The following is a 13,861-nucleotide window of genomic DNA, read 5'->3' on the forward strand; positions in this document are numbered from 1 at the left end:
GAGGGGTGTCCCTATGTCACCTGATGAGCAGAGAAAAATATGGGAATTGGGGGATAATCTTGGAGCCACTCTAAAGCTTCAAGCTGAGAATGAGGGTTACAATTTGGGACTGGATGGGACCAGATGCCCACAAACACTCCCTTAGGGACCTTCAGGACTTCACCTCTCCCCAAGTCTCTCTCCCTACCCTCTTGCCCCCATGTCCAATCCCAAATCTCTTCTCCTACCTGTCACCCACTCTATTGTTGATTCTTTCCTCCTCCCTCCTTCCCTTCCCCTTCCACTTGTGGGGGAGGGGGATGAATGTTACTCTGGACAAGTCTTCTCCTCTCTGGGCCTCCATTTCCCTATGTGAAAAATGAAAGAGTTGGACTACATGATCCCTAAATTCTTTCCTAGCTCTACCATAATAACATTTTGTAACAAGTGTCCAGATGTGAAGCTAAAGGTGGTGACAGGTCTGTGGGGTGGTTATCAGGGAACCTCAGTTACCTCTCACTTCTGGATGGCTGGATGGGCATTTAGATGGACATTACTCCATCTATATTTACCCTGAACTTCTGCTATGCCCATTCTGTACCCTCAAACCCCTTCCCCCAGTTCTCTATATCTTTTCCTCCTCCTTCCAGCAAAATATCCTAGCCAATGGATCAGTGTTGTTATACCTCTGAAGGAGTATCACCAATGTGATAGGTGAGCCCAGAGCTAAGGAGGCAACCTTGACACTGCACCATGGATTGGGATTGGCTACCCCAAAAAGAACGTGCAGCTTTTTAGGCATGAGCACCTCAATACCATGGGGGATAGCTAGTTCTGGAAAAGAGTAAAGCAGGTGGAGCTGGCACCATGCCACTCGTATTCCCTCAAGCTCCACTTGGAAGGCCCTCATTACTTCTTTCTCCAGACCTCCTTAAGCCCTGGTTATATTTCTATTGGCCATGGGTCTCCCATACAGTGCCCTAGTATCCTACATCCTGTCTCTTCTCCTTTCCTCTCTCCAGCTTGGGCCATCCATTTTCTATGGACTGTGTTCGAAACCTTTACACTTCCCATCTGCCATCATGAATCTCCCTATCACCTCTCTTTTATTCCTTCTTCTTTGTACCCTTGTTTTATTCAAAGCCCATATGACTCCATTCCTCAAGCATTGCAATAGTCCAGTTGAGCATTTCTTCCTCCCTTCAAACTTCCTTTTACAATCTCCGTATCTAGGGAGTCACATATCATCCATGTAAAACATCCTTTTTTGATTTGTAGGAGATAATTAACCTTACCTAGCATAGGGATGGGGTGGGGGTGGGGGTGGGGGAGAAAGCAGCTGACATTGGGGACAACCCAGGTCTTAGAGAAAATACCCCTAAATTCACAATCGCTTTTTGGAATCTAAGGCATTTGGTACCACCCATGGTCCCTAAAGGGAGGAGGTTGTGTCACTTAGTGAGGATAACCTTCCATCCCACCTCCCAGACTTTTTTCTTTTCTATATCCCTCCCTCCCCATTTGGGAATTTTTCCAGATGAAGACCCAGACAGCGCTGTGGATGATCGGGACAGTGATTACCGCAGCGAGACCAGTAACAGCATCCCACCGCCATACTACACCACATCCCAGCCAAATGCCTCTGTCCACCAGTATTCAGTTCGACCTCCTCCACTGGGCTCCCGAGACTCCCGGGATTCTTACAGTGACTCTATGAGGAGTTATGAAGACTACTCAGAAGCACCTCCAGTCAGGTACCTGGGTCAGGGGAGAGTAGAAGAAAGGGAAGGAACAAGAATCCTGGGGTGGCATGAAGAAGGGGAGTTAGGAGTGGAAGGAAAGAGATTGTGTAGTCCAATTCTTCCTTTATAGATAAGGAAACTCAGACTTAGTAAGGGGTAATACACTTCCTAATCACCCCATTAGTATTAGAAGTAAAACCCAGGTCTGACTGTAAGCCAGCATTCGCTGTGAGATGAGTTTGTCTCCTTGTATATTGTTGAACAGAAGAGTAAGGGACAGGGAAGGGGAGAAGGAGGAGGTGGATGGAGCTTAGGGTCTGAAGAGGAAATGGACCCTGCTTCTGGGTAAGATCTAAGAGTTTTGATCTTCTGGAAGATTCTAGTCCAGAAGTTCCTAATTTTTTTTTTTTTTAATCATGGATCCCTTTGGAAACCAACAATGTTCTAAAATGCATTAAATAAAATAAGAGATTACAAATAGAAATTAGTGAAAAATAATTAGGACAAAAAAAGTTCATGGCCCCTAGATTAAGGACTACCAACTACTCTAGAAATAGGGAGTTGCCTCATCCACAGGTGAGAGAAGGAAAGTGCAGAACTATTGCAAAGAGGATAGTGTCTTGCACAGAGTTAGTGTTTAACCCAATGCTGGCTGAATTTTCTAAATTGAATTAAGTTGTCATCAGGACCAGGCAAGATAAAGGGACTGTTCTTGATTGGCCCAGAGATGATGCTGAAATCTGGATAAATAATTCAAATGTGTGAGGCCCTGAAAATGGGTTGGTCTTTTGGGACGTTCAGTGCAGGCAGGGGGCTAGATCTTACCCTCTTGCCACAGAGTACCAGCTGAGCTGATATCAGAATGATTCCACCCATCGATACTTGCCCTCCTCTCCCCAGGGGGAGATTTAGTTAAATACCCCTCCCCTACCTGCTGACCATGTTCCTCCTCCCCTTTCCCCACTCCCTGGCAGACGCTTCAGTAGCGTCGATCCAACCACTCGGGGCCACAGCGACTCGGAGGCTGGCCGGGGCTGGCCAACCCGCCACCACTATTCCTTTGAGAACAGGCCATCCCTAGACCTGTCAGATAGGTGGGTCCTTTCCCTGTTGTGAGCTTCATGGCCCGTTCAGTGCTGTGGTCTGGTCCTTGTGGGCTGGGGCAGGCCGATACCGCTGGCCAATCACTCCTAGTGCATATAACTCTCTCTCTTTGATGAATTGGAGGAACCCTTCTCCAGATATCAGCAGAATAAATGCCATTTAAAGCAGATCTTTCTTCCATGTACTCTTCACATAAGGAGACCCTCTCTCCTGAGTTCATGGGACCCCTCTGGTCCCCTTCTTCCCTTTTCAGGAAAAAATAAGTCTCATAGAGTTGCAGCTCCCACAATGGGAAAAGAGATAATGTGTTCCAATCCCACACCTTAAGGAAGGTAAAGTAGTTCTGAACCTATGAGACCAGAGAGTTTCAGTGGTTTGGACAGTCACATACCTAAAGTGGTGGCTGTGATTGGGTAGAAAAGGAAAGCTAGTGCCTCACTCCCAGGGAAGTGTGGTCACTTCTTCCCACTTACATATGATGATGATGATGATGATCTTAATCTACATCAAGGTCATTTTCTTTTTTTTTTTTTTAATTTATTTTTTATTTAATAGCCTTTTATTTACAGGTTATATGCATGGGTAACTTTACAGCATTAACAATTGCCAAACCTCTTGTTTCAATTTTTCATCTCTTACCTCCCACCCCCTCCCCCAGATGGCAGGATGACCAGTAGATGTTAAATATATTAAAATATAATTAGATACACAATAAGTATACACATCAAGGTCATTTTCAATGTTGTCTCGCTTTGGAGCTACATACAGCCCTAGGAAGGGGGGCAAGTTATATATTATTCTCCTCTTTCTCAGATGGAGAAAACCCAAGCTCAGAGACAAGGCACATCTTAATTAATCAAGATTATACTTTCATTCAGATACAGAGTTCGGACTAGAATGCAGATATTCCAGCGTCTGGCCCAGAGCCGTGGGAATCATGGAGGGGGGGCAAAATGTCTGATACAGATGTGGCTCTTGAGAGCTTTCTATACCAGCCAGATGTATCAGTGGATGTGGTATCGGCCTCCCCCACACTGTCCCTGTCCTTGTCTGCATGGTGCGCTTCTCTGTCCCCCTTTGGGGGCCTCTTCTTCTTGTCTTTTGGATTTGTTCACTTGTCTGTTTTGGATTTGTTTGCTGTGAGGGTAAGGGAGGAAGAAGGGAAGATGGGTGGTGGGGGGGAATATAAGGTGGATAGAAGACTAGAAGGACATATTCTTAATCTGGTTGGCCATTGATCTTTGAGACCTCTAGGAATGGAGGAAAGCAAAGGAATTCTGGGGAACAAAGATGTAGAAATAAATTTGGGGGCAAAATGATAGACAATGATGGATGAAGGATAGCGCCATGCCCATCTAGATTACAGGGGGAGTCAACATTGCCCACTTTATTACTTTCTACATACTTAGCCAGATTTTAAAGAAAGTGTTCTATTACTTTAAAATAGTGTGTTCTTAGTCATCTGGCTGAAAAAATAAGGCCTAGGGACAGATGCCAGCAACTCCTTATGACCTGGATTTGAACTCTTTGAGCTATAGTATTGGCATCCAGGACATTTTTGCTCTGATGAGAGAGAAGGAAATGAAATGTAGGTAACAGAGCTTACGTTATTTGTATTGGGCTTTTATACTTCCTTGTGGAAAAGGGCATCTTTCTATGTAGTTTCCCCCCAAAGCCCCATAGGGTAGACAAAGCAGGGATTATTCTTCTGGGTATATATATTCAGAGAGGAGAAGCCTTACTCTATGTCCCATAGCTGGCCTGTACCAGAGTCAGGGCCTTAAAAAGGGGCTCTGGACTTTCAGATCTGATACTTTTCTACTACCTGCTAGAGTTCCAAGCTATTCTGAGTTTGGGTTAGATGAGTACTTACTCACTGTGAAGATGAATAACCCTTCCCACTAAGGTCTACCCAGTGCTCAAGACTAGAAGGAAAGGGCACAGGGACTTCTGATTTAGAGGCAACTGTACTTTTAACATTATCTGTATCTCCTCTCTTTCCACTCCCAACCCTTCCACCCACACAGCCCAACTGGTAGCAGCCGCTATGCCTCCTCTGGGGAACTGAGCCAGGGCAGCTCCCAGCTGAGCGAGGACTTTGATCCAGATGACCAGAGCTTGCAGGGCTCTGAGATAGAGGAAGAGAGAGACCGAGACTCTTACCACTCCTGCCACAGCTCGGTGAGCTATCACAAAGACTCCCCGCATTGGGATCAGAATGAAGAGGAGGAGGAAGAGGACTTGGAAGAGGAGGAGGAAGAGGACTTGGAAGAGGAAGACCTAGAAGACTTGGAAGATCTGGAGGATGAAGAGCTGAGGCAGGAAGGCTATAGTGAGAATGAAGAAGAATACTCTAAGGAGGAGAGCTACCCACCAACTGCACCCACCACCTCAGAAAGAGAGGAAAAACCCTCTCCAGTATCTACTGAAGTCCCAGAAGTGGCCAAGATGCCGCCAGAGCCAGCAGGAGCAGAGGAGGTGCCTGGGGCAGAGCGAGCACCTGAGCCGGAACCTCCAAAGCTGGAAGAGAGGTAAAGGAAGCAAGATGCCTAAATGCAGGGAGTAGGGGAAGAGGAACAAGAACCAAGTGGGCTCAGAGTCCAGTCCTGGGCTCTGGGCTATACAGAGTACTGGGTGATATAGCTATAGACCCAGGAAACTACCAGGGAGGCCCAAGGTACTTGGATTCTCTACTGTTTGCCAATTTTTCTCCAGATGGGAGCTTGAGGTCTGGCCCCGTTCTTGCCAGGGAACCCCAAGCCTCTCCTCAAACAGACAGTTATACTGATTTATAGGAGACACTAGAGCTGCAGACACTGGGGACCCAGAGGGAAACTTAAATGTTGGCCCTGGGGTGGGGCCAATCTGTTACAGGGCTCGGGAAGATGAAGAAGGACAAGACTCCATGTCCAGAGCCAAGGCTAACTGGCTACGAGTATTCAACAAAGTCCGAATGCAGCTTCAGGAGGTGAGTATTCCCTGTGAGGGGACCAGCCCAGCTAGGCAGAGACCAAGAGCACCAGTGTTGCAAGCCTACAATGGGTCTAGATTGGCTTGGGAAGTTTCCAGGTTCTCAGGGCTAGATATGGTGATTTGAGATTTGGGGTTAGGGGTTAGGGTGGAGTGAAGATTAATACAAGATAAGATTTGGAGTCAGGATTGAGATCATGATGAGGGTCAAGATTGGCTTTGCAAATCAAGTTATGCTCAGGATTAGAGTTTAAGGTAGACTTGTTTTAAGGTTAATACCAAGAATTGGATTGGGTTCATGATCAGGGTTGAGGTTAGCAGGCAATAAGGTGGTACAATGAGTAGAGTGCCAGACCTGAAGTCAGGAAGATTCATCTTTGTGAATTCAAAACCAGTTTCAGATACTTACTAGCTATCTGACCCTGGGCAAATTACTGCCTCAGTTTCCTCATCTGTAAAATGAGCTGGAAAAGGAAATGGCAAACCAGGATCTTTGCCAAGAAAACCCTAAATGAGGTCGCGAAGAGTTGAATCTGACTAAACAATAAGAATATTGCTAGAATTTGCATTAGGATCAGGGTTAGATCTAGAATTAGGATAGAATTCATGGTCAAGGCCAAGACTGAGTTAAATGTATTACATTTAGCACAATCAGGATTAAGGTGAAGGTCATCTATGGTCAAGACTAATGTTAACATAAAGAACTATGGGTGAGCAAGTTGAGCATGGGAGTTAGGAATAAATGGGTAGGTAGGACTGAGTTCTGGGATGGGAGTCAGAGGGGAGGAAGGAGCTGGGCTGCATTGGGTTGGGAATGTGCCTCCATTGCCCCTTTGCTTCCTCAATGATCTCCACTGAATCTCCTGTCCTCCCATTGTTTGCCTCTAGCCACCCCCCTTCACCCCTATCCACCATCATTTCTTTTTTTGTTTGCCTTTGCCTGCCCTTCGGGTCCTTTCATGCTTTTCAGTTGCTCATCACCATCACTGCCCTCATGCCCTGTGAGCACCATTGGCACAGGTAGGTGTGTGCCCACCCTCAGGGTCCCTGATGGACACCAGAGCAGCAGGAGGGGGAAGAAGACACGGTCTAGGAAATGGGCAGGGATCCCAAGAAGGCAGCTGATCTCTCTCCTCTGCCCTCAGCACCTTTTCTTACCTGGCATAGCTTGCTAGGCTTCACAACAGGCTGTTTTGGTTCAGGGATACAGGGGAGATAAATTAATGTTCTGTCAAAATACATCAGACACTGAGATCCTTCCACTCTCATCTAAGCATAGTGGGTAGGGAAACTTGCTCTGATTAAAACCTCTAAAATAACAATTATTTTTAATCATTTCTATAGCATTTTTCCAAAGTAAACCAGTATGCAAGTATCACCCTCGTTATACAGTTGAGAAGGGGCAAATGAAGGACTTGTCCAAAGTCACATTGAGAGATAATGACTGAGTCAGAATGGAAGTTCTCCTGCCTATAACTCACCTGATCTCCCAAGAATAGGATGGATTTTGGGGTGGTTCAGAGCCTCCTGCAGCATTAACCCCATTAACACTCACTAATACATTGACATTAACTCTCTGCCCCATCCCAGGAACCCTTGATCTCAATAGATTAAGTTCCACTGATTAGAGGTCAGACTGGACAGATGAAAGCTAAGAGAGATTGGATTGATGGCGAGGAAGCCCTGAGAGGAAGAGAATAGGACAGCAGTGATATTTCTCTCAAATCTCAGGGTACGGAGCTGTAAGAGTGGGGCTCCCCTAAGGAAGCCCAGGCTGGGACAAGAATCAGGATTCTAGAGGCTCAGAGTAATCTGGTATCCATTTGTGAGTTGGAGGAGGGAGGTGGAAAGAATGGTGTCTGCCCTTTGGACAGAATGTCACAGAGTTGTGATTATCCCTCAGGCTCGAGGAGAAGGAGACATGTCTAACTCACTTTGGTTCAAAGGCGGGTGAGTAGCTAAACACAGCCCCTTCAAGTCCAAATTTCTCTCTTCCCCCTTCCCCCTACACCATTGGGAATGAGCTTCCTACTTCGAGAGGGCAGAGCAAGGACTCGGGTCTGTAGCTCATTGGGTGTTTAGAGATCCCTGAAGCATCATACCCTTCTTCCTTAGCATTTGGAGCTCCCAAGATAAACCAAGGAGACCCACAGACATGAGCAGTGCTCAAAGGAATTATTTATTTTCTCATCCCCAGGCCTGGCGGTGGTCTCATCATCATAGACAGCATGCCGGACATTCGCAAAAGAAAACCGATTCCCCTTGTGAGCGACTTGGTGAGTAAAGAGCATTCTCTTCTCCCCAAGTCCAGATCTGTCTCTGGAGCTGGTCCTAGAGATCCACTGGTTCTGTCTCTTTTTCTTTCCCTGGAGACTGATTCTACATCACACTTAATTCCTAATGTATCATCCCTCCCTCTCTCCCTCTCTCTTTCTCTCTGTCTGTCTGTCTGTCTTTTTTCCCCCTCCAACCCCATGTATAATATTAGTAACATTAACAACAACAACAATAATAATATCAAGTTACTGACACTTACTATCTATGTGACTTTGAGAAAGTTCACTTTACTGGACTCAAATGCAAAATATACATATACATAATAACAATAACTGCTTCACAAAGTTATTATGTTGCTTTGCTAACTTTAAAGTGGTATATAAATGCTAGCTACTAGTATCCTCATTTTATTTCCATATTGAGGAAACCAAGAGCCATGATTTCCATTGGGGTCAAAGAACATGGACAACCTGGAGAGTAGTATATCCCCCAAAAGGGCCACTGGTGATAGAAAGAGCTTCAAGATCATAACCTCTGAAAATCAGTTGAAGGTTCTGGGAATGTGAGCACGATAGTTTCATTCAAACATTTGAAAAGTTGACCCTTAGTAGGAGAATTAGATTTGTTCAGATTGAGCACGTAGCACAGAGTAGGTCCTTACTAAATGCTTGTCAACTTGACTAGTCAAGGAGGAGATATCTTTAGCTAAAGTTGACAAGCATTTAGTGAGTACTTGCTGTGCTCTAGACACTCTGGTAAGTAATGGAGATACAAAGAGGGAGCAAAATCTCTGCTCACAAAGAGCTCACAATCTGATGAGGGAGGAGGGAGGAACAACATGCAAACAACTATTTGAGAATGAGCATCGGTTCGGTTTACCAGGAAGCTCCTTCTTTCCTTCTTCATTCACTCTGAATCTGGCTCTTGGTTTTCTCTCTCTTCCTGTCCCTTTCCCTCCCCTAGATGCTTCCCTGAGTTGCATATCCGAGCATCCAGCCCCATGACTTGGCCAACTAGAGCATATTTCCTATTCAGTACATTCCCAGAAAGCCCTGGGGGGAATTCTGGCTTTGGGAAAGGGAGGAGTAACCATTATAACTCACAGCATATACATCTGTGCAATGGAATCAGAATCGTGGTGAGCTGAGGCTTCCTGTTCTGCCTTTTCTAAACCCTTCCCAACCCCGCCCAGGAACACATCCAGAAATTCTGCCTTTTTTGCTTCCTGTAAATTTCCAGCATAAGTGCCCAGAGGCTTCATGGAATGGTAGAAAGTGCTAGACTAGGGTTCAGATCTTATCTGTGCATTACTGGCTATCTGTGCAACTTTGGGCAAGCCATGACACCTCTGTGGGCCTCAGTTTCCTCAAGTATCAAGTGTAGGACTTGGATTTCCTGCTTTCAAAGGTCTCTTTCATCCTATGACTAGCTTCCTATCCCTATCCTTGGTTACTGCTTTTCCCCTAAAATTAACATTAGTTAATTACATTAAATCACATTACAATACAAATTACATTATTGTAATGTTAATCACATTAAAAATTTGAAACAATAGTCAATGTCCTCCTTACCTCCCTGCCCTTGGAGAGTTCCTTCCCCCTTTCTGTAGAATAAGGAAAGGTCACACTGAAAAGAGTGTTAGAATTCTTCCTCATTTTACAGAGGAAGAGGATAAAGTCTGGAGAAGATCCTTATTCCCTATCTCTAGACCACATCATACAGTCAGGGCTATTATTGGGCTGGGAGGAACAAAAGGGTAGAATCAGGCATTCTCCCATCTGACCCTGTCAAGAGCTCATTCCTTTCCTTTCTTTTCTCAGATGGGTACTAACTTCCCAGAGCTCCGTCCCATCCTGATCCTAACACCCTGCATCCCTCATCACCTGGGTACCATTTTAGTGCTTGTGACTGGTGGGAGCCGTATCCTGCTGTTGTAACCCAGGGAGGGGTATGTTTCTGGTGACTGGACCGTTCCTCGCCAGCCAAATGTTGGCCTTTCTCCCATAGCATTTCCAAAGAAAGCATTTCAGAGCAGGGCTTTCACGGTCCAGAGCAGATACTAAATGGCATAGTGTGTGTGAGTATGTGTAAGGGAATGATGGAGTTGAGGAAGGGCTTTCTGAAGCTAACACCATTTGTCTCCTTTTCTCCTGCTGCCTTGGCTATTCAGGCGATGGTAAGTGACCACCAGAGTTTCCTTCCCAATGATCCTACCCTCAAACACTCTCAACAGCTCTCCCTGTCTCTCCTACCTCCTGCCCATTTTCCCTAGGACATTTCAATATCCCCAAAAGCATGTGCCCTACTATTATCTGGGGGAACTGTCTTGCCTATGAAGGTGGGATGCGTAAAGGGTCCCTGCCACAGCTATCGGCCAATAAGTGAGTCCATCGTCCCAATGTGTGACTTGTGATTTCAAGTGAAGATTGATGGTTCTGATTCTATAATTGGTGATTTCATTCCATGACTGGTTAGACTAACAGTCACCTTGACTAGGGGTTCTGATCCATAGCTAATTCCTTTCATCTTGGCTTTCCTCTTTTAGTCCCTGGTCCAGTCCCGGAAGGCTGGAATCACCTCTGCACTGGCCTCCAGCACCTTAAACAATGAAGAGCTAGTAAGTGGGCATGGATGATGGGATGGTGTAGGGTGAGGTACACCCATTAAGAGCCTGTGAATCTGGGATTTTCCAGCTGGTGCTCTGGCCCTGAGGATGGGAAAAGCAAAATAGAGAATAATCCTCAAATCAACAAGCATTTATAAGTACCTACTATGTGTCGGGCACTGTGTTACTCTCTCTCCTCAGTCCCCCAATGTGCCTAACTCTGTGCTTTGCTGTCCTCAGGAAGCTCTAAAGGCTGGATAGAAAACAAGACTCAGACCAGCAGAAAGACAAGGAACAAAGGTTCCCATGAGCCAAACAGATCCCCAAACTGGAATATTTAGAAGGGGGTCCTTGTGGACTGGGATAGATGGGGAGAGCTCCCTGGAGGAAATAGGAATCTATCTGGGCCTTGAAAGGACAATAAGAAATGGGCAGAGAAAGAAAGGTCAAGCTACTTGTTAGAAGGGGATCAGGATGATGAAGGGACTGGAAGCCATGTCATTATGAGGTTTAGCTAAAGGAACCAAGGATATTTAGCTTGTAGAATAAGAATTGTTGGGGGGAGGGAGGCAGAGGGAGAATGACAGAGGAACGTGTTCTCGCTTTTCAAGGATAACCAGCAGGTGTCCAAGTATTTGAAAAAGAAGAGGGATTAGTCATGTTCTGCTTGGCCCCAGAGGTCAGGATTACAAGTAATGGGGGCTCACAGGAGGGAAGTTGCAGAAAGGCAGATTTCTGGCAGTAATAGGAAGAATTCAACAATTAGAGCCATCCAAAAATGGAATGGGGGATAATGAGTTTACTGTCAATGAAAGTCTTCAAGTGAAGGATAGGTGAACATTATGAGGAATATCCTGACGTGAACTCCCAGTTAAGCTGGGGTTGAGTTAGATGACTTCCAAGGTCCTTTCTAGTATTCAGGCTGTGATTCTGTGTCAGTATTAGGGGAGGGATGTAACTGAAAGGCATGCCCTTGTTGGTCGGGGTCCCTGCCATCAGATTCCCTTCTCTCTGTCTGTCTCTCTCTCCAGAAAAACCATGTTTACAAGAAGACGCTTCAAGCCTTAATCTACCCCATCTCCTGCACAACCCCCCACAACTTCGAGGTGTGGACGGCCACCACACCCACCTACTGCTATGAGTGTGAGGGGCTTCTGTGGGGCATTGCTCGGCAGGGCATGAGATGTACCGAGTGTGGGGTCAAGTGTCATGAGAAGTGCCAGGACTTACTCAATGCTGACTGCCTGCAGCGTAAGGACAGACCCAATCTCGTCATGGGTGCAATCTCCCTAGACCTTCTCTCCCCTCCTCTCTAGGGCACAAGTGGTCAGAGATGGCATTTCTCTGCCTCTTTTATAGTCCTTCCCCAAGATGATTCAGGTCAACTCAGACACTAACAGTGCCAGCTTTCCTTATTATATTTCTATTTCTTTTTCTGGACTTCAACACCAGCTCCTACCAAAAAATTCTACAAAGGATTCTGAGCCCAAATACATAATTGTCTCAGCTATTGCCCTAGCATATGGCATAACAGATCCATATTCAAGTCCACCACCCAGCTCATATTCTGGGGATTTCAGTGGCTATGGGAGCTGGGTATCCTAGGGCAGAGTAGTAGAAAACAGGGATGTCAATAACCAGGACTCAGCAGAAAATGGAGCAGGTATGGAAGTGACTATTGCTATATGCAAGGTGATGGAGGCTCAGTCGTGGCATTGGCATTCACAGCCATGGCAGTGAAGAGAATAGGGACTCAGTATAGAGAATGAAAAGCTCTGAGGGGAATGGGAATTCAGTAAGCAAGATAAGGGATAAGTGATAATCACTGAGGGAATGAAAGCTGCAGAAATAGCATGATACAATGAGAGTACTGAATTTGGAATCAGAGTTCAATTTGGGTTCAAACGCTGGCTTGTCTTTGATTCCCTGTCTGAACTTAATCAAGCCTCAATTTTCTCATCTGAAAAATGGGAGAATGGACCTAAATGGACCCCGAGGTCTCTTCTAGTTCTTAATTTTATCTATGAGTGAAAGGGAAAAGGGCATCTGGAGGAACATGGGAAAACAGTGACAGGTGATTGGGGAGGGAATTGGGATTTAATAAGGGAGTTGGAGGATCAGTGAAAGAGATGGATGCTCAGTGAGGATTTAATAGCCTAATGTCCAAGAGTTCTTCTGCTAATACTCCAGGAGCTGCAGAGAAAAGCTCCAAGCATGGGGCCGAGGACCGCACACAGAACATCATTATGGTGCTTAAGGACCGCATGAAGATCCGGGAGCGGAATAAGCCTGAGATCTTTGAGCTGATCCAGGAGATCTTTGCAGTCTCCAAGACAACACATACACAACAGATGAAGGCTGTGAAACAGAGCGTCCTGGATGGGACATCCAAGTGGTCGGCTAAGATCAGTATCACTGGTGAGGTCCACCTGGGTGATGGGATGTGTGACCCCAGAGGCCTGGCAGTGGGTTGGGTGCCTAAGGCTAGATCCAGTTTATGGTGTACAGTAATTAGCAGTGGCCTCTATGCCCTTTTCTGGCATTTCTTTTCAGATGGCTTACCCCCTTGCTATGCCTGCCCCAGATTTCCTATGTAATCACCAGGCTCCAAGCCACTTGTCAGGAAAAAAAAGAGAATTTTTAGAACTCCTGGGAATATCTGCTTGGCCCTCTAGAGATGTCCTCAGCACTCAACTCTTAGTGTTTTCTTGTGTAAGTTAAGGACTAGAGACAACTTACTCACTACTTAGGATAATGTCTAGCAGATAGAGGATACTTAATAAACTCTTAATTTACTCTTGACTTACTCCTTTGAATGCCCTAGGAAATATCCATATTTCCCTGTGTCCCAGCATCCCCTTAGTACCACCTTATGTTCTTGATATTACTTAGGGCCATATTGCTTTCCCAATATATCACCAGTAGAATTTTGGGTGTCCTGTCTCCAAGGCTCCCTAGAGTTGCCCTGCTTAGTTCAGTCTACTGTAAGGGCTTACAAGTACGTATGGGTATATGTCCATATGGATGATGTGTGTGCAAGATTCTTATATGCGTGTTTGTGTCTGTGTCTGACCATGTGATATGTATACATGAAGTTCTGATATCCATATGCATGTATGTATGTTATTATGCAAGTGTGCTAGAATTCATGCCCCTAAATTGTGCACATGTATGCCTACATTTG

General features: G+C 45.6%; 1 protein-coding gene across 13 annotated transcripts in view; it reads left to right on the forward strand.

Moving 5' to 3' along the window:
• Positions 1 to 13,861, forward strand: part of UNC13A (unc-13 homolog A) — an 84,856-nt gene that overhangs the window by 29,929 nt on the left and 41,066 nt on the right. For 8 of the 13 annotated variants that reach the window (XM_031947891.1, XM_031947896.1, XM_031947898.1 and 5 more), the window contains 10 exons: positions 1,517 to 1,733; positions 2,696 to 2,815; positions 4,853 to 5,356; positions 5,700 to 5,793; positions 7,699 to 7,745; positions 7,993 to 8,071; positions 10,243 to 10,248; positions 10,618 to 10,689; positions 11,709 to 11,928; positions 12,868 to 13,095. In XM_031947891.1, the coding sequence (XP_031803751.1) occupies positions 1,517 to 1,733; positions 2,696 to 2,815; positions 4,853 to 5,356; positions 5,700 to 5,793; positions 7,699 to 7,745; positions 7,993 to 8,071; positions 10,243 to 10,248; positions 10,618 to 10,689; positions 11,709 to 11,928; positions 12,868 to 13,095 (1,587 nt within the window). The remainder of the gene's footprint in view (positions 1 to 1,516; positions 1,734 to 2,695; positions 2,816 to 4,852; positions 5,357 to 5,699; positions 5,794 to 7,698; positions 7,746 to 7,992; positions 8,072 to 10,242; positions 10,249 to 10,617; positions 10,690 to 11,708; positions 11,929 to 12,867; positions 13,096 to 13,861) is intronic. The other 5 variants (XM_031947892.1, XM_031947904.1, XM_031947902.1 and 2 more) reach the window with 2 other exon arrangements.

Source organism: Sarcophilus harrisii, chromosome 1 (assembly GCF_902635505.1).
Source record: "Sarcophilus harrisii chromosome 1, mSarHar1.11, whole genome shotgun sequence".
NCBI classification, from domain to species: domain Eukaryota; kingdom Metazoa; phylum Chordata; class Mammalia; order Dasyuromorphia; family Dasyuridae; genus Sarcophilus; species Sarcophilus harrisii.